Source organism: Carcharodon carcharias, chromosome 19 (genome assembly GCF_017639515.1).
Source record: "Carcharodon carcharias isolate sCarCar2 chromosome 19, sCarCar2.pri, whole genome shotgun sequence".
Lineage (NCBI taxonomy): Eukaryota > Metazoa > Chordata > Chondrichthyes > Lamniformes > Lamnidae > Carcharodon > Carcharodon carcharias.
This window is the reverse complement of record NC_054485.1, coordinates 49,204,772-49,222,881: the sequence shown is the minus strand read 5'-3', so window position 1 is coordinate 49,222,881 and position 18,110 is coordinate 49,204,772. Positions and strand designations below refer to the sequence as shown.

Below are 18,110 nucleotides of genomic sequence, written 5' to 3'. Positions count from 1 at the left end.
ATGGTAAATTTTCACAAACTTTGGGCCTACGTCTTAAAGTGATATCTCTGTCACCCTGCGTTACCTTTACAGGTGATTAAAGCAGTCGAAGAAGGTTTTCGTCTCTCTGCTCCTATGAACTGCCCGTCCAGGCTCCACCAGCTCATGCTGGAGTGTTGGCAGAAGGATCGCAATGACAGGCCCAAATTTGCACAGATCCTGAGCCTCCTTAGCAAGATGGGGTGCAATCCTGACAGCCTGAAAGCCATCCCCAACGGCTGCCTCAGGTAAGTACCAACCAGAGCCTTGTGTTTTGCCCAGGTTTGTATCTAACTGATCGGATTGGACCTTGGGATGGTCATACAATGGCTCACAGTGCTTTATTTATGAACTGTTTTACTAGAGATGATAGAACTACTGTCTGCAGATTTCACCATTAAAGTCCCCTTGTGATGCTCTAATCATCTACCATCTGCTCTGTTTTAATAGCATCTAACCTGATATTTGCAGATGTAACATCTGCCTCAGTTGTAATGTTTTAACTATATTTTAAATGTAAATGACTTTAGATTCAACACACTGTCTCCTTTCAACTTTATGCTTAGAAATATGAAACATAAATATAAGAGGCACTACTTTGTATACATTTGTGTTCCTCAATCCTTTGAGATCCTTTGACTGATCTTAGTACCTGGGTTTTAATCCAGCCCAGACTGATAAAAGGCTTCTTTCTTTATTAATTGCTCTGGAATGAATTTGCACAGCGTTTGGCGAGAGTCTCCCAACAGTACCTTATAAATGCAAGTTAAAAAGCTCCAAATATTGCACCATTGAGCACAAACATCACTCATTCAGCAGCCTCACTCAGATAAGCCACAAGGATATTGCTCTGAGAAAGGGGCAGTGCCGCATGGTTCATTCTTAAGGACATGCGAATTAGGAGCATGAGGAGTTCTGAAGAATTCTTTAAAGCACATTACTAATGAAGCTGGAGGGATTTTACCTTGAATCAGATCCATGCTCTGCCTGAATTGAGAGTGCTTAATGGGATGTGTCATCCAGCATTTGTGCTGTCCTGTGCTTGATTTGACAAAACTTCACATTGACAACAAGTAACCCTATGTGATAGAATGGTCTGTTCACAGAACTGACCTCACCCCTCGAGCAAAAACTTTAACAAACGGGTAAATAGGAGCGAAGATTAATCAGTGGAAACAGTTTAATAATCTGTAATTTATTTAAGCTCGGAGATTTCCTGTAGCGGAGCTCATGGCAAAAGCAGGGATGCCGACTCCACTCGCAACTCCCCTCCACCCCCAATTGGGTACTCTGTCTGCATCTCTCTTCCTCTCTCCTCCCCACCTCTCCCCTTCCTTCCTTATCTTTGTCTTTGGCGGTGAATGAAAACCTCTCACGTTAGGAACATTTTGTTTTACAGTCGAGTAGAATTTTTTTGATGTGTTGTAATCCGGGAGCAAATTGGGCTTGGGGCAAATTGTTTGAGTAACTTGGTTGTTTCTTTTCTACTTTCGTTATTCACCAATTAGATTGAAACACTTTAACCTAATGAGGAAAAAAAATTGACTTCACGGCTCAAAAAATATGACATAAAATGCAGACGCAAGAAATTATGTTGTAATGATATAAAGTTGGGGCAATTAGCTGTGCCTTTTTACACTCCCATTACCATGGTGACATCATAGACATTGTTGACTATAACAATCCATTTGGTTTTTGATGAGCTTACCAGAGGACTAAAGATTGTGACATAAGCTCATAAAAAATAGGAGCAGAAGTAGGCCTTTTGGCTCATCAAGCCTGCTCTGCCATTCCATAAGATTATAGCTGACCTGATTGTGCCTTTAACTCCACTTTCCTCCCTCCCCCCATAACCCCTGACCCTCCCTTGTGGATTAAAAGTTGGTCTAATTCTGCCTTAAACACATGCAATGACCAAGGCTCCACTGTTCTCTGTGGAAGATAGTTCCAAAGACTAATCACTCTCTAGAGAAGAAATTCATCCTCATCTCTATCTTAAATGGGAGACCGCTTATTTTTAAACTGTGCTATAGTTCTCGATTACCCCATGAGATGAAACATCCTCTCAGCATTTACTTTGTCAATGCCCCTCAGAAACATGTACGTTTCAATGAGATCACCTCTGATTCTTCTAAACGCCCAACAAGTATAGGCCCAACCTGTTCATCCTTTTCTTACAAGATAAACTCTTCATCCCAGGAATCTGTTGAGGGAACCTTCTCTGAACTGCTTCTAGTGCAAGTATATCCCTCAAATAAGGAGACCTAAACTGTACTTAGTGCTGTAGGTTTGGTCTCACCAGTGCCTGGTACAGTTCTAACAAGATTTCCCTACCCTCTTTTCACCCACCCTTTCTTTCTCCTTACCCTTTCTCTTCACTTTTTGTCCTCATCTGCTCTCAATCCTACTGCTCTCGCTCCTCCCACACATTTTCTCCCTCCCCTCCTCCTCGTACTCCCTCCCTCTCTCATCCCTCACACTCTCTCCTGAACTACTCTCTCTTTGCCAACACTCACTCACTTTCTTCCCCCTCTGTCTCCACACAGGTTTGCTTCCCTCCGTCTTCCCTCTCTCCCCCTCACACGCCGTCCCTCCCCCCTCACTTGCCGTCCCTCCCCCTCACTCGCCGTCCCTCCCCGCCTCATTTGCCGTCAATCCCCCTCACTCGCTGTCTCTCCTCTCTCACTCGTCGTCCCTCCCCCTCACTCGCTGTCCCTCCCCCTCATTCGCCGTCTTTCCCCCCTCACTCGCTATCTCTCTCCCCCCTCACTCGCCATCACTCCCCCCTCACTCGCCATCACTCCCCCCTCACTCGCCATCTCCCCCCTCACTCGCCATCTCCCCCCTCGCCATCCCACCCCCCTTACTCTCCGTTCCTCCCCCTCACTCGCAGTCTGTCCCCCCTCACTCGCCGTATGTCCCCCCTCACTCGCCATATGTCCCCCTCACTCGCCGTCTCTCCCCCCTCACTCGCCATCTCTCCCCCCTCACTCGCCATCTCTCCCCCCTCACTCGTCATCTCTCCCCCCTCACTCGACATCTGTCCCCCCTCATTCCTGCTCTCTTTCTCCTCAGCCCCTTTCTGCCCCCTAATTTCCCCTCGCTCTCTCCTTTCAGCTTTTCTCTCCTCATGCTAGTTCTATCTCCTCACTTTCTTCTTTCTGCACTCTCTCCTTGCACCTTCTTGCACATCACTCACTATCTATAGCAGTGTAGACTCTGGCAGATCTGATTCTAACCCTCTTTAAACTTAGTTTCTAGTGAACTAAAGTACTTTGCTATGTTGCTTAGTGTTTAATGAAAGATTTTTTGCAGACATTTTTTTCTATATTTTATGATGCAAAAACCTCACTTAGCACAGTTGTTTGCTGCTCTGCTGCTTTATATGCAGGACTTTTTGTGACACTGATGCTACAGGACAGGTCATTTTAGAACACTTGTGCTGATTAAACTACTTTGCACAATGGAGATGAAATCTGTCAGAATTATTTTGTCTCAAATACAGTTCGGAAGAATGTATCATATTTATACACTTGCCTTTTCAACGTCACTTCTATGTGATCATCGTCAAACTGAGCTTCAAGCTCATTGCTCACCATTCCAACAGTCAACATGGCCACATTGCTCCCACTCTCTCCTCTACCTCACCCTCACTGCAGATGGAGCTCTTCTGCACTCACTGGCTACCTTAAAATTTGACTTTGCCAACTCTGCCAAAGCCTGAACCTGTCCTGAGCTAATTCCAGTTCATCCATCAGCTCTTCCCTTCTGTGATTCCCCTGGACTCTAAATGATTTGTTTTTATTTGTTCATGGCAATGTCATTGGCAAGACCAGCATTTGTTGACCGTCCCTAATTACCCTTGAGAGCAGTTAAGAGTCAACTATATTGCTGTGGGTCTGGAGTCACATGTAGGCCAGACCAGGTAAGGACAGCAGGTTTCCATCCCTAAAGAACATTAGTGAACCCGAACGATCTTTTATGACAAGAGATAATAGTTTCACAGTCGCCATTACTAAGTCTAGTATTCAATTCCAGATTTGTTTTTAATTACATTTGATTAGCAAGAGATAGTGGTGTAGTGGTAATATCACTAGACTAGTAATCCAAAGACCCAGGCTAATGCAGTGAGACCCCATGGGTTCAAATCCCACCACAGCAGCTCCTTTCTTTCTATTTTTTTTCCTGATGTAGCCCATGCAAAAAGTTGCAGAATTTTATGCACAGGTTGCTATAGGTGCAATTTGTGTTTCTCTTTTGCACTAGTTTTAAAGGCATTGTTTTAGAACCCAGGCCCCAGCCACCAAGCTGGCTACCCCCTCCAGGTGAATTAGTCATCATTAGGAATTCCCATTAATTATGCTCGCTTTCGGAGCTTGGAGGAGGCCCCAAAACTTAACCTGGATCCTTTGGGTGTAAGGACACCAATAGGTACATTTTAAATAAATTTATCTATCCTTTAAATTTACTAAGAACTAACTACTCTCTGCCGGTGTAACTAGAAAATATTTTGCTCCATTTTTCAAAAGTCATTTAAAATCAGGTTACTCACAGGTGGTGGATCGATGGTGTTATATAAAGTGTGCTTTTTTGTGATAAACCCATTGTCAGCTATATTAATTAAACTTTACCAAAATACCACTCTTAATTAAATTCAAGAATAGTTTTAAAGCATTTTTTAAAATTAAGTTGTAAAACACTGCTGCTTCATGGCAGATTTAGCATTCAGTGATGTGCAAATCATTTTGAGCAGAAACTTGATGGGGGGAGGGTAGAAACAGTTCTCTAATCAGGTGCAATTTGCTCCAGAATTGCCCAAAGCGGAAATGTCACCCCCAGCTTTTTATTTCCAGATTTTTCTAAACTGAATTCAGATTCTCAAACCGCCATAGTGGGATTTGACGTGTTCCCTGGATTATTAGACCAGGATAGGGCTACAAATCTAGCAACATAGCCACTTGCACTACTGTGCCTTTCATATTAACAATAGTCGCCAATAGTTGTATAGTACTTGGATGATATTAATGTTAGGGATGGGAGATTAAAGGTTATCCTGTGATGAAGAGGCTTGAAAGAGTGATAAAGAGGGACTGGGATGAGTTACTAAGCATCCCATGAGGTGGACTATTTACTATGGTAGCTTTGCACTCTCATTGTATGCACACAAACATTGTGGGAGTTGAAAAAATATGATCCCTGGGAACGCTGAATGGTGAAACAGCAGTAATTTGTTATTTTTTCTGATCGAGGAAAAAGATATTCTACAGTTTTGAAGGAGTATTGCTAAGAATGCCACCTCATTGCTGTCATGAAGTGGGGCACCATGGATATGTCAAACTAACATCAGCCTTGGGTTCTTGACCCTGCATCAGTTCAGCGGGCTTGGCATCCATCCTGTGTTCAAGATCTTGCTTATCCTGCAAATCAAGTGATTGAAAGGCTAGGATTTGCAATCAGAATTACGAGAGGTTGTGCCGCTGAACCCGCTCAATACAGGTGCTCAGCCCTAAAGCCCAGTGTTACTGAATGAATCAATCTGAGATGCTTTAACCAACCTAAAATTTAACCTACCTGAAATGCCAGAATCTTGTGATGGCATAATGCAGCACTGACCCAGTAAGTAATTACTGTTGGATGAATATCAGTGATCTGTATCTACATACCTTTTTATTGTTCTTTATTTTTTGTGATAAAACGTTGTGGAAGTCAGGAGATATTTCCCTTTTCTGATAATGATCTGTAAAAAGCCTAGCAATGAATCTATCTGCACCGAGGCATAAAAGTGGAAAAGCAAACTTTCAGTGGCAATTTACAGTTTGGACTGCCCATTTAGAAGCCAGATTCTCCATTCCTTAGCTGAGTCCTGAGTAAAAATGAAAGGACAAAGGCAGCAGAGAATGTAACAGTCTTTCTCTTTGTGACATTCGGGAATCATTGAAAAACTCTTTCCTTTTTTCTGCGTTACCTCTCATCTCCGCTTTTTAGCAACAGACCTCAGAACCTGCACATTCCCCTCATGGAGCAAAATTTCCCAGCATTCCCATGCTTTGACTCAGTGGGCGAGTGGCTGGATGCCATTGAGATGGGCAGATATAAGGACAACTTCACTGCTGCTGGATACTGCTACCTGGAGTCAGTCGCAAGAATGACAGTCCAGTAAGTGATCTTTAACTTAGACAAATTGCCATTAGGCTGCTCATTTCGGCTGTGATGCAGGTATGAAAGTGAGAGTATTGCACCCGCTATCCTGATGTGTTTCCTGCGTTTGAAGTTTCTGAGTTTACTCATATGACTTGCATAACGCCTCAATTTATCCAGGAAGATCGCTGACAACTTGTATAGATTTCTTAATCCCTGGCAAACCTTGGAGCTGTTCTTCTCCGTGGTCTGAAGTAGTGAAGTTTGGGACTGTGCCTGTAACAATGTGAGCATGGACCATATGGCTCAGGAATGTGTTAGGTGGACATTTACAGCATAGAATGGCCATAAAGCAATCATAATAATTCCCCTCCCGCCTGCCTGAATTTCATGCTCACTAAATTGAGGGTGGGATAGAGTGACTATAGTATGAACATTGCATAATCTTAGATCACAAAGCATCACCAGCTCTATTCCAGTAAACTACCTTAACCAGACTGAGTTGAGCGCCCATTACTTTACCAGTGAGATTTTCGTTTCCTCTGCTGGGCCTACACGATGTGCTTTATTTATAGCACCGTTTCTGAAGAATTTTCTAAGTGTCCACTGGCAACAGGGAACCTCACCCCCACTGCTACTGCAAATAATCACGATTATAGCTGGAAAAACTCAGCAGGTCTGACAGCATCTGCGGAGAGGAACACGGTTGACGTTTCGAGCCTGTATGACTCTTATGAGCAATTTTTGTTTTTGTTTCAGATTTCCAGCATCCACAGTATTTTGTTTTTAATCATGATTATGCTGTTTATTCCCTACATTAGCTTGTGCCCAAAGAATTTAGATTTACCCTTTGGAATATCAGCAGAAGTGCATTCGGGTCACACCATCAACTACCGAGAAACATCGCAGAGGCATTAGAACAACAGTTGCTGAATGAATGAAAAATAGGTTAGGAGGTGTGGCCAAAAGCTTGGCCAAAGAGGTGACTTCTAAGGGGGGTCGGGGGAGGGACTCTTAAAGGAAGCGAGGGAGGTGCTGGGGTTTAGGAGGCAAATCCCAGAATGTGAGAACCAGACGACTGAAGGCCCTGGCACCAACACGGAGGCTGGATGACCGCCTCAAAAACAGAGGAACGGGCAAGCTGGGTTCCAAGGCTGACTGTGGTTACAAGCTCAGGGAGGGATGTGACCACAGAAAGACTTAAACACAAAGATGAGAATTCAAAATTTGAGGTGCTGGAGAATCGGAAGCCAATGTTGGTCAGCAAGGGAGTGTGTGATGGGAAGAGTGCTCTTCACATGTGGTGGAGCTTTACTTCAATTTCAATCCAATAGCGAGCAAAGTAGTTGAGAGCACATGATCCGAACTAAAGTGATATCAGGGCCAATTCCCTTTCTCCGATGCAAGAGAGACACATCGCCCAGGGTAAATGGAGTGGAGCTATTGCAGCATGAGGGGTTACAGAGAGACTTGCCTTGCTTGGTATCCCGCTCAGAGGACAACAAGCCTGGCAGGAGGTAAAAGTGACGTCCACTACCTACATGTCTTGAGAGAGGATGGAAGCTCTCAAGAATATCCACAGGTGCCATTTACCAGGTAAATGGCCCAAGTATGGATGCCACAAAGTGCTGCCATTTTCATTTATCAAAGAACCCTGTGAGGCTCTCAATCATCCAGCTCTCTTATAAAAGCAAAATGCTGCGGATGCAGGAAATCTGAAATAAAAACAAAGTGCTGGAACCACTCAGCAGGTCTGGCAAGATCTGTGGAGAATCACGGTTCCAGGACATCACTGCAGGAGTTCCTCAGGGTAGTGTCCTAGGCCCAGCCATCTTCAGTTGCTTCATCAATGATCTTCCTTCCATCATAAGGTCAGAAGTGGGGATGTTCGCTGATAATTGCACAATGTTCACCATTTGCGACGCCTCAGATACTGAAGCAGAAAGACCTGGACAATATCCAGGCTTGGGCTGACAAGTGGCAAGTAACATTCATTCCACACCCGTGCCAGGCAATGGTCATCTCCAACAAGAGAGAATCTAACCATCACCCCCTGACATTCGCTGAATCTGCCACTATCAATATCCTGTGGGTTACTATTTACCCAAAACTGAACTGGACTAGCCATAAAAATCCTGTGGCTACAAGAGCAGATCAGAGGCTAGGAATCCTGCGGCAAGTAACTCACCTCCTGGCTCCCCAAAGCCTACCCAGCATCTACAAGGCACAAGTCAGGAGTGTGATAGATTACTCTCCACTTGCCTCGATGAGTGCGGTTCAAACAACACACAAGAAACTTGACAATATCCAGGACAAAGCAGCCCACTTGATTGGCACCCCTTCCACACAAATTCACTCCCTCCATCACTGACGCACAGTGGCAGCAGTGTGTACCATCTACAAGATGTGCTGCAGAATCACATCAAAGTTCCTTAGGAAGCACCTCCCAAACCCATGACCACTACCATCTAGAAGGACAAGGGCAGCAGATAGATGCGAATACCATTACCTGGAAGTTCCCCTCCAAGCCACCCACCATCCTGACTTGGAAATATAACACCGTTCCTTCACTGTCGCTGGGTCAAATTCCTGGGACTCCGTTCCTAACAGCACTTTGATGTACCTACACCACATGGACTGCAACATTTCAAGAAGGTAGCTCACCAACACCTTCTCAAAGGCAATTAAGGACGGACATTAAATGCTGACCTAGCCAGAGACACCCACCCCCCATGAATTAATAAAAAAATGAAACAGAGTTAATGTTTCAAGTCCAATATGAGTCTTCCAATCCATTGGAGAAGAGTCATATTGGACTCGAAACATTAACTCTTGTTTTTCTCTCCTCAGATGCTGCCAGACCTGCTGAGTTTTTCCAGCATTATATATTTTTATTCTTCCAGCTCTATTGCTTTTTGTTAGATAATTAGATCTGTGTCATCTGCTATACTGATTTACTTCTGAATTTGGGGAAATAAAACAGAAATTTCCCATTGTTTACTTACCGGAGTCAATTCTAGAAATTCTCATGCATTGCATCCATATAATGGCAAAGAAACAGATTGAAAATCCTTGATTTGTGATACATCAGCATTATCAAAGTGAATACAATGATAACAGTATCCCATTTTTAGCATAAACTGCATCAACCACTTCATATTTCAGTCGGACTTTAAACATGTTTATATTGTATGACACCATGATGGTAATGTGCACTTTTAAATATTATCTGAACAGGCAATATTTTCAGCACACAAACTGACAGAGTGTAAATGGATATTTCTGCTAAAATATCTTGACAGTATGTTGTAATCACTAAAACTTTATAATACATTGTGTTTGGAACTGCAGTTTAGCCCTGTAAAAGCTGTGTGCATGGAATAGTTGTAATTTAGCTTAACACGCCTTATTAGTCTTTTGCTTGTTCTTATAGGATTTAGTGATCTTGGAATTTGTGAATTTTTTAATAGCTCCTTATTTTCTCCATGTTTATGATTGTATATAAAATTGAAAAAAAAATCAAAAAAGGATTTTAAATTGGCAAAATAACAGACTGTAATAGCCATTACATATCCTGTGCTTGTAAGTTGATACTTAAAACCAATATACTTGGCCCTTTCACATCATCCAAGGACTTCATTCATAAAATAGCTAGAGAAAAAGAAATATACCTGCATGATACATGGGCACTTGCTATCACACAGGGATAGACTGCAGGATGGCTGCCTTCAGTAGCCATTCCGACACTGGAAATACAGTGCCATTGGACAGCTGTGCTTTGATGTTCAGTAGGAAGGAAGAAGAAATTGTTGCCCATGTTGACCTGAACTATTTGATCCAGCACATTGCTAGTTAACACCTGTGCTAAACTATAACGAGGCAGAAGTGCTGAAGGAAGAGGTGACCTTGGCTGCCAATGACAATCAGGTTGGCTACCCTGGCTATGTGTACAACAGATGGCACAGATCTGCAATTGTCTGCCTGGAGCCTGTGGAGCCAGGTCCCCACAGTCGTAGACAGGCTGGTGTGCCAGACCCTGTTGGCATAAATGGCAGGAGTGGGCAGGCTAGCTCTGGTGCCTGATGAGCCATGAGGTACTGTATTAGCAGAGCATCCTATCAATTTTAGCTTATCAACTCCCCTTAGGACTCTTCATTTATGCCTTCATTCTCACCAAGCTCCTGTGACGGTTTGATTGCAAGACCTCCTTTTGCTTTCCTTTTTCCTCTGTTTTTCACATTCTGCCGGAACCTTAGAAAGATTTGAACCTCAATTGGTTTTCCAATGAATTAGCAGGCGATATTCAGCACTGTTAGAAGAAGGAAAATAAATCTCACCGCCGCCCGCATTTTCTCATGTTAATTTGTGTTGATATTAAAAAAAACCTTAGAATCATAAAATGGTAACAGTACAGGAGGCGGCCATTAGGCCCATCATGCCTGTGCCAGCTCTCTGCAAGAGCAACTCAGCTAACCCTGCTGCCCTGCCCCTCCCCTGCAATCCTACAATTTTTTTCTCCATGTGTTTACCCATTTCCCTTTTGAACAGATCATAATACTGCCAAGTTTTGAGTCATTTTCAAATTTTGAAATTGTGCCCTGCACACCTAAGTCTAGGCCATTAATATATAGACTAAAAATGTACCACAAAGTTTAAAAAAAAAAGCCTAAAATTTTGGGCCTTCTGGACTGTCTCATCTAAGCAATTTCTCTTGGGGGCCGATAGGCAAAGAGAGAATCCAAACAAATCTCAGTCACATACTTGGCCTCACTTAACTGCTTTGTAGTATTTAAAGGCAGCTTTGGTGTTTATTTTTTTGCAAAACCATGTTTAGATTGATACAGATGCGCTTTTTTTATTTTTGCATTTATGCCAGCTTTTCTCATTTCCCCCGAGCCTGTTCCACTGAGATACCAGTAGCCTCTGTAAAATATACCTATTGCATTTTAATTCACTCTTGGGGTATTGAGCCTACTGAATGTAGAAGAGGGAACTGCAGGATGTGAAACATATCAAAACAGGTCTCTGGATTCCAGAGGTATTGTCACTGTAAGTGGCAGATTGAATCTAGTATTATGCCACTAATTAAGGACTATAGGGAAGCACCTAATGTTAAGTGACAGCCCCCAACTGAACCTTTAACAATCAACTGGTGCTCCTTTCTGGAAAAAAATGATTGCTGCCTCCCAGGAACCAGCAGATCGAACCAATAGTACTTGAAAACAGCACATGCAGTCAAACAGCTTCAGGCATGTCTTCTGAATGGAAGGAAATATTTGAAGCAAAGGCTCATCTTTCAATGTTCGTTCATGGCTTGGCCCCGTAAGTTAATAAATGTTGAAAACCAGCAAAATTTCAGGCCAGAAATGCAATTGTGGTTCAATAAAAAAGCCTTGAGTATTGCTGCCGAAAAAAGAGACATGTTGAAGCTTTTCATCTTGCACTCATCAGGACATTTTACAAGAATACCAATATAAGGGGAAAACCAACAATTTATACTGTATGTGAAGAAAGTGCTGATTGGTTGGCAAGTGGACTCTGGTAGAGGCATTGCCATGGCGAATGCTACATATATAGTGACTGAGAGTTAACTGCCAAGCATTGTTTGAAATTTAAACCAGGCTCCTTGACCCTGATTGGTCAGGGCATTGCCCTGAGGAATGGGTCAGTGAATGGCTGTCACTTATTTTGTTTAACTAAACTTTGGGATGTATGGCCTACATACTCAGAATCACACTGGCACTGAAATGCATATACCACATTACACATTTGTGTGTATAGGTACGTAGGCTGTACATCCCAAAGACTGGCAGCTCATATCAAACAGCATGTCCCAGCTGCTGTTCACAATGCGCAAGGTAACAAGTGGGTGAAACGTTTTCAGAGGTAGGCAGGAATATGGGGTTGAGGTCACATTCAGATCAGCCATGAACAGTCTCGAGGGGCTGATTGGCCTACTTTTGCTCCTAATTCCTATGTTTGTGTGCATGTATGTACCTAACCAGCCCATGCTTGCAAAACTCAAAACAGTGTCCAAAATTAGATGTGATTCTGCGATTGGACAACATTTGCTAAATAATCCTCAATGCATTAAGAATTACACTGACAGCCAATTTAAGATTGTCAGGCTCATAGTGTGGCATATTTACGTGTAATGGAAGCTGCATATATAAATAAACAAGGCCCTGTTTTTTGCAGACAAAAAGGACATGCACAAATTTTGCGCCTAAACAAAATAAGTGACATTCATTCACTGATTCATTCCTCAGGGCAATGCCTTGACCAATCAGGGTCAAGCTGCCTGGTTTAAATTTCAAACAATGCTTGGCAGTTAAATGTCAATCACTATATATGTAGCATTCTCCATGGAAATGCCACACCCAGAGTCCGCTTACCTACCAATCAGCACTCTGTTCACATATAGTATAAACTGTTGTTTTCCCCTTATTCTTGCAAAGTATCCTGATGAGTGCAAGATGAAAATCTTTGACATGTCTCTTTTCTCACCACACTACTGTTCTACAAAATGACTAAAAGACCTTGACAGAGAATCAAACGATCTTTTTACACTGAGTCTGTAGTGCACAAACAGGCCATTCAGTTCAAATGGCCTATGCTGGTGCATCTCCTCCCACCCTTCTTTATTTCACCCTGTCAGCACATCCTCCTATTTATTTCTCCCTTGTGTGTTTATTTGGCTTCAACTTAAATGCAGTTATTTACCTTAACTACTCCGTGTGGTAGCAAGTTCCGTACTCTCACCACACTCTGGGTAAAGGCTATTTTCCTAAATTCTCTGTAAATTTTATTAGTGACCATCTCATACGTATTGCCTCTAGCTTTGGTTACCCCAATGTTCCTTTTAAAAACCAAATATTAAAAAGTAGAAGTTGGAGAACTCCCGCATAGAAAATGCAGCAACAGTTGAATGTCCCTGATGGCAGATTGAGGGACAAGTAGTTTAAAATACTAGGTGCACCTATAATTCTCCACATGCATGTGTCTCCCACCTGCCTTCCCCACTGAGCATTAATGATGCTGCACTCAACACAGGCCAGACTCTGATGGTTCAAACACCCCCACCAAATATGACTGCAGGACACCAAACAAAGGGAAGCCACAAGCAGTGACATTGCACACTGATAAAACAGAAGCACTTCCTCTGGAATTTACTTCTCTAAAACCATGAACCCATACCTTCCCCCTTTACCAGGAAAATGAGTGTGGAGAGCAATGTCATCTCTGTGCTCTAATCCTAACCCAAAATATTCAGCCAGAAATACTTCACTCCCTCCCTCACACTAATTTGATTACACTGGTCAATTTCCTGCTGCTTGGCGCACAGGGAGTTGGCACCAAGTGCAGTATTATGTTGAATAGCAGTTTCCCCAGAGTTTCCGTAGATCTTCCACTGATGTTATAGTGCGTGCTTGGGAAAGCCCCAGTGACCATTCAACTGCACTGCATTTTCAAGATGACGCTGGTGGCATTTGGCCAAGTGTTATGACACGGCAGGTGATGTGTGCCAAACAGATCAAATCCACGAGGGAAACGTGATCCTGCTATCACATTTATTTCGATGTGCGTGCACTGAATTGTGAAGTAAGAAGTCCACCAGGACGTTAGAGATTTCTGAAAAACTAAATTAAGATATTTATTAACAAAAGAAAAGATTTCAAGCACATACTTAGGCCTACAAATCACTACTATGATAACTCCTAAAACCCCTAATTAACCTGGATCACAGCTACAAACCATTTAAGGCAACGGCCCAAAAAATAGATATTTTAGATTTTAAACAGGTCCAGCAAATTAACACAATACCCTGGACAGTGAAATTCAAAGCAGCTTTCTCCAGCTTCGGTTTCTGTAGACAGCAGGCTTAATGCACAAATACTGGAGGCTTCACACCCTTCTGTTAGATATTACAATGCCTTCTCCTGACACATAGCCTCATTCCCCTTTATATATGTTTCTCCCTTTTTAATATGTAAATTCCATTGTTTCGATGGGCAGAATTTTTAGCTTGGCGGGCGGGCGTGTGCCTGACCCGATTGGGCACAGAATCATGCAAGATGATGTTAGGCAAGGGTCCCGACATCATCCCGCACTCGCGCAATATTTCGGTCAGTGGACACGTGCAAAAGTCGGAAGCACACCCGCCGACAATTAAGAGGCCAATTAAGGTAATTAAAGGCGCAACTGTCTCTGATTTTTCGTGGTCCGTCCAACCTTACGGTTGGCAGATGGGCGAATCGGCCACACGGTCTTTGCATTTTTCATGAAACCTCATTCATTGGTGGGATGAAGCCTTCGTTATTAAATCAAAGAAAAATAAGAACCTATAGACAGCATTTTTTTCATCTACATGTTCAGGTGACTGTGATGCTTGCACATCTTTTTCCTGATTTTGAAAACTTTATTTAATGCTTTTGAGGTCTTCAGCTCTCTGAGGTAGCTCCCTACCTTCAGGGAGCTTCCTGTCAGTGCTTGCCTGTGCCCGCATGGAGGTCAGCATCCGTGGTCTTCCCGCCCCCATCTCGGCAGCGCTGAGCTTCTCAGCACATGTTTCACGCTGGCTGGCCGTTAAATGGCCAGCCAACATGAAATCGCGGTCCATTCCCCAGCTTATCCCAGGCCGGCTGATTGCGCCCACCCACTGACCTAAAAATTCAGGCCCATATGTCTTTGGAACTTCAATCTTCCTCATAATATGATCTTTTTGTGTTGTTAGTATTCTCATTAACGTCTTTGAAATTCAACCCCCCCTTCATCTATCTAAAAATGAAAATTCTTTTTACACCTTGCATGCTAACACCCCAACCATGTTTACTCATTAGCATGTTAAAGACACTCCTCCACCTTACTTCTTTTGATAACTTTCAACTTGCAGTCAGCTTGGCTACAAAACGTAATTAAATCACACACAGGCAGAAAAACACAGCCCCCATTAACCTACTTTACAATAAACCAGGGCCAGAATTGTTACCTCGCCAGGCGGGCAGCGTTTGATCCGAACGAGCGTAAAATGACGCGCGATGACGTCAAGCAAGCGTCCCGACATCATCACCCACTCATGCGATATTTCAGTCGGCAGGCACATGCAGGAGTCGGCAGTGCGCCAGCCAACAATTAACAGGCCTATTGAGGCCATTAAAGTACCAATTAAGGTTGGCGGACAGACGAAAAGGCCAAGTGGGGCATTTTTTAGGCAACGTTACCCACGGGTGGGATGAGGTTTTCCAACAGCAATTAAAAATAAAATAAAAATTTTTACTTTTCGTTCATAACATGTCACTGCTCATGTGACAGAGTCACATGAGAGGGGCATGTTTTGTAGCATTTTTAAAGTCTTTATATTTGATTTTCTATATCTTCAGCTCCTTGAGGCAGCTTTGTACCTCAGGGAGCTTTTCCTGTGTGCGCATGCACAAAGTTCCCCGCTCGCTGCCTTCCCTCTCCACATGGGCAGCGCTGAGCGCTGCGGCATGTATTTCATGCTGGGCAGGCCTGAATTGACCCGCCAGCCTGAAATCGCAGTTAGGCCCCAATTACAGATGGTGGTCGGCTTCCTGACCGCTTCCGCCCATCCCCGCCGAGCCTGCCCGATGAGGGCAAAATCCTGGCCCAGAAAAACATTACGAAAATTATCACACTTTCGTGACACCAAGGCACAGCCTAAAAAGGTCTATCTGCACTTGTATTCCCAATTTTTCTTCTCGAGTTCAAAGGTTACGTGGAGAAGGCGGGAGAATGGGGTTGAGAAACTTATCAGCCATGATTGAATGGCGGAGCAGACTCGATGGGCCAAATGGCCTAATTTCTGCTCCTATGTCTTATGGTCTTATAGTAGCTTGAGTAGATCAGGCTGCATTACCACTCCAAGTACTGGCCTGAATTTCACACACCAAATACATTGAAGGAAATGCGGTTCATTCTCTCTGTGTTGTGCCCTTTGCCCCACAACCCTCACTGCCCTCCTTACCTTCATTCACACATGGATGCCATCGAATCAGCCCAATTAAATTGTGAAACTGCATTTTAAAGTCCTTACGTTTTTATAAATATGCAAATTTCCCTCCAGTGGCTTAGTTACAAATGGACTCCTCCGTTACTACTGACCTATACAAACCGGATGGTAGTAAGTCGGTCAAGTTAGTTGTTTGGTAGTTTTACAGATGGTATCCACGCCCCTAATTTTTGGAAAATGGGGAAAAAAATATCCAGGGCTCATGGCCCTTATTGCTATATGTGTACCCATATCGCAAAGTGGATGTGTGTTGGCATCAGATGACAGGATTAGGCTCGAGGTGATGCCCCTCATAGTCTAACGACCTACCAGTACTTACCGTCTAGGTTTGCACATGGAAAATGGTCACAGGGGCATAGCATCCAAAGGCCTGTGATAAACTACCATAGCCGGAACCTTCAGAAATAGGGAAAAACTAGAGAGGAAATAATTTTTTTAAAAAAGAAACAGAATTTGCGAAAAAAGTAAGGGAATTGCAATACAAGCTTGGTGTAAGAGCACAAAAGGAGTATGTGATCACTTGGGTCATTCTTCTCATCCAAACCTGTCAGACCTTGATGAAACCTATCAGCCCCCCAACTTCAATGCCTCGGTCGCTTCATCCATCTCAATTGAAGCCGTCACCCAAGGAGCGGCCTGTAAACAGCAGCCTTTCAGGATCTGATGTGAGTCTATTCTGATCTTTTCAGTTTTGGTCAATTGTGAGAGATTTCAATAAAAAGCCATGGCAGGTAATTTAATGGATGAAGTGCCACTAGAAATGGGAACTTGTACAAGCTGATTATGTCAGTATGATTATTATACTTAGCTGTGCTTTTCATTCAATCACCAGCACAGCCCCCATTCTTAGTGACGGTAATGGAAATGAATAGCAGCAGACTGCAAGCACTAAATTCTGTGTGATTTTCTTCCACAGGGATGTAATGAGCCTGGGGATTACATGTGTTGAACACCAGAAACAAATCCTGAGCAGCATTCAGACTCTACGAGCACAGGTTATACAAATGCATGGACGAGGTGTTCAGGTTTGACAGCGGCATCCACCTAAGTCTTCTCTGCAAGCTGCATTCTTGACAAATTGCCAACATAAACTGCTTGTTCAAAAGCAGTATGTTTACAAGATGATGCCTGTGTGTGGGATGGCCAGGGAAAAGGACCCAAGACCCAGTCTTTATATTCATTTTTTTTTAATAAAATGATTTCAGCAAAGGGTATCTTGGAAAGGGTTGCTCAAGCAACCTGCTATGTGGCATTCCTGGAACGCGGATGAAGTAGGAAAAGAATAGGATGCAAGCGGCAGTGTCCAGTTTACTTTTCGATATCGACTCTGTTTTTCTTTGATCATTGTGGTTCGGTAAACACTGCTCACTTTGATAAATGAGGAGCTGGTACAGACTCCCTGTGTCACCAAACTGTGAACTTAAAACATCAACTTGGACTTGAGAAATTCTGTTTTAACTTTGGTTCTTTGAATACCCAGGATTATGTGTTCTAATAACATCTATGAAAACATCCTCAGTCATATAACTCAAGTGCCCAATTTCTTTAAGGCAATGAGGTGTGTGTGTGTATGTGTGTGTGTTGGCGTGTGTGTGTGTGTGCGTCGGTGTGTGTGTGTGTGTCGGCGTGTGTGCACATGCGTGCGGCCCTCAGAGAATGAAATGTCCATTTCATTCTTGGTTTGGCTGCTTGGAGGTTTAACCAACCTGCTTAGCAAGTGCCTGAGATAGGCCACCTTTCTTTTGTTGGGGAATTTCATGTTATAGCTAAATAGCCATGAGCAGGACTTAAAAGTGTATCCAGCCGCTACAGATTGATCAGCAATAAATCTTGTGGCCTCCAGTGCACGGCAAATCCAAATGCCAAACTATATCCAATATAGGGTAACAAATCTTGGAGCTCCTCTTTCTAAAACACAGAGAGA

General features: G+C 43.2%; 1 protein-coding gene across 1 annotated transcript in view; it reads left to right on the top strand.

Moving 5' to 3' along the window:
* LOC121291613 (ephrin type-A receptor 7-like) overlaps positions 1 to 17,698 on the top strand; it is a 630,124-nt gene extending 612,426 nt beyond the window's left edge. Inside the window, exons 15-17 of the mRNA XM_041213056.1 lie at positions 73 to 266; positions 6,004 to 6,174; positions 17,103 to 17,698. Coding sequence (XP_041068990.1) covers positions 73 to 266; positions 6,004 to 6,174; positions 17,103 to 17,217 — 480 coding nt within the window. The 3' untranslated portion in view covers positions 17,218 to 17,698. The remainder of the gene's footprint in view (positions 1 to 72; positions 267 to 6,003; positions 6,175 to 17,102) is intronic.
* The last annotated feature ends 412 nt before the right edge of the window (positions 17,699 to 18,110 follow it).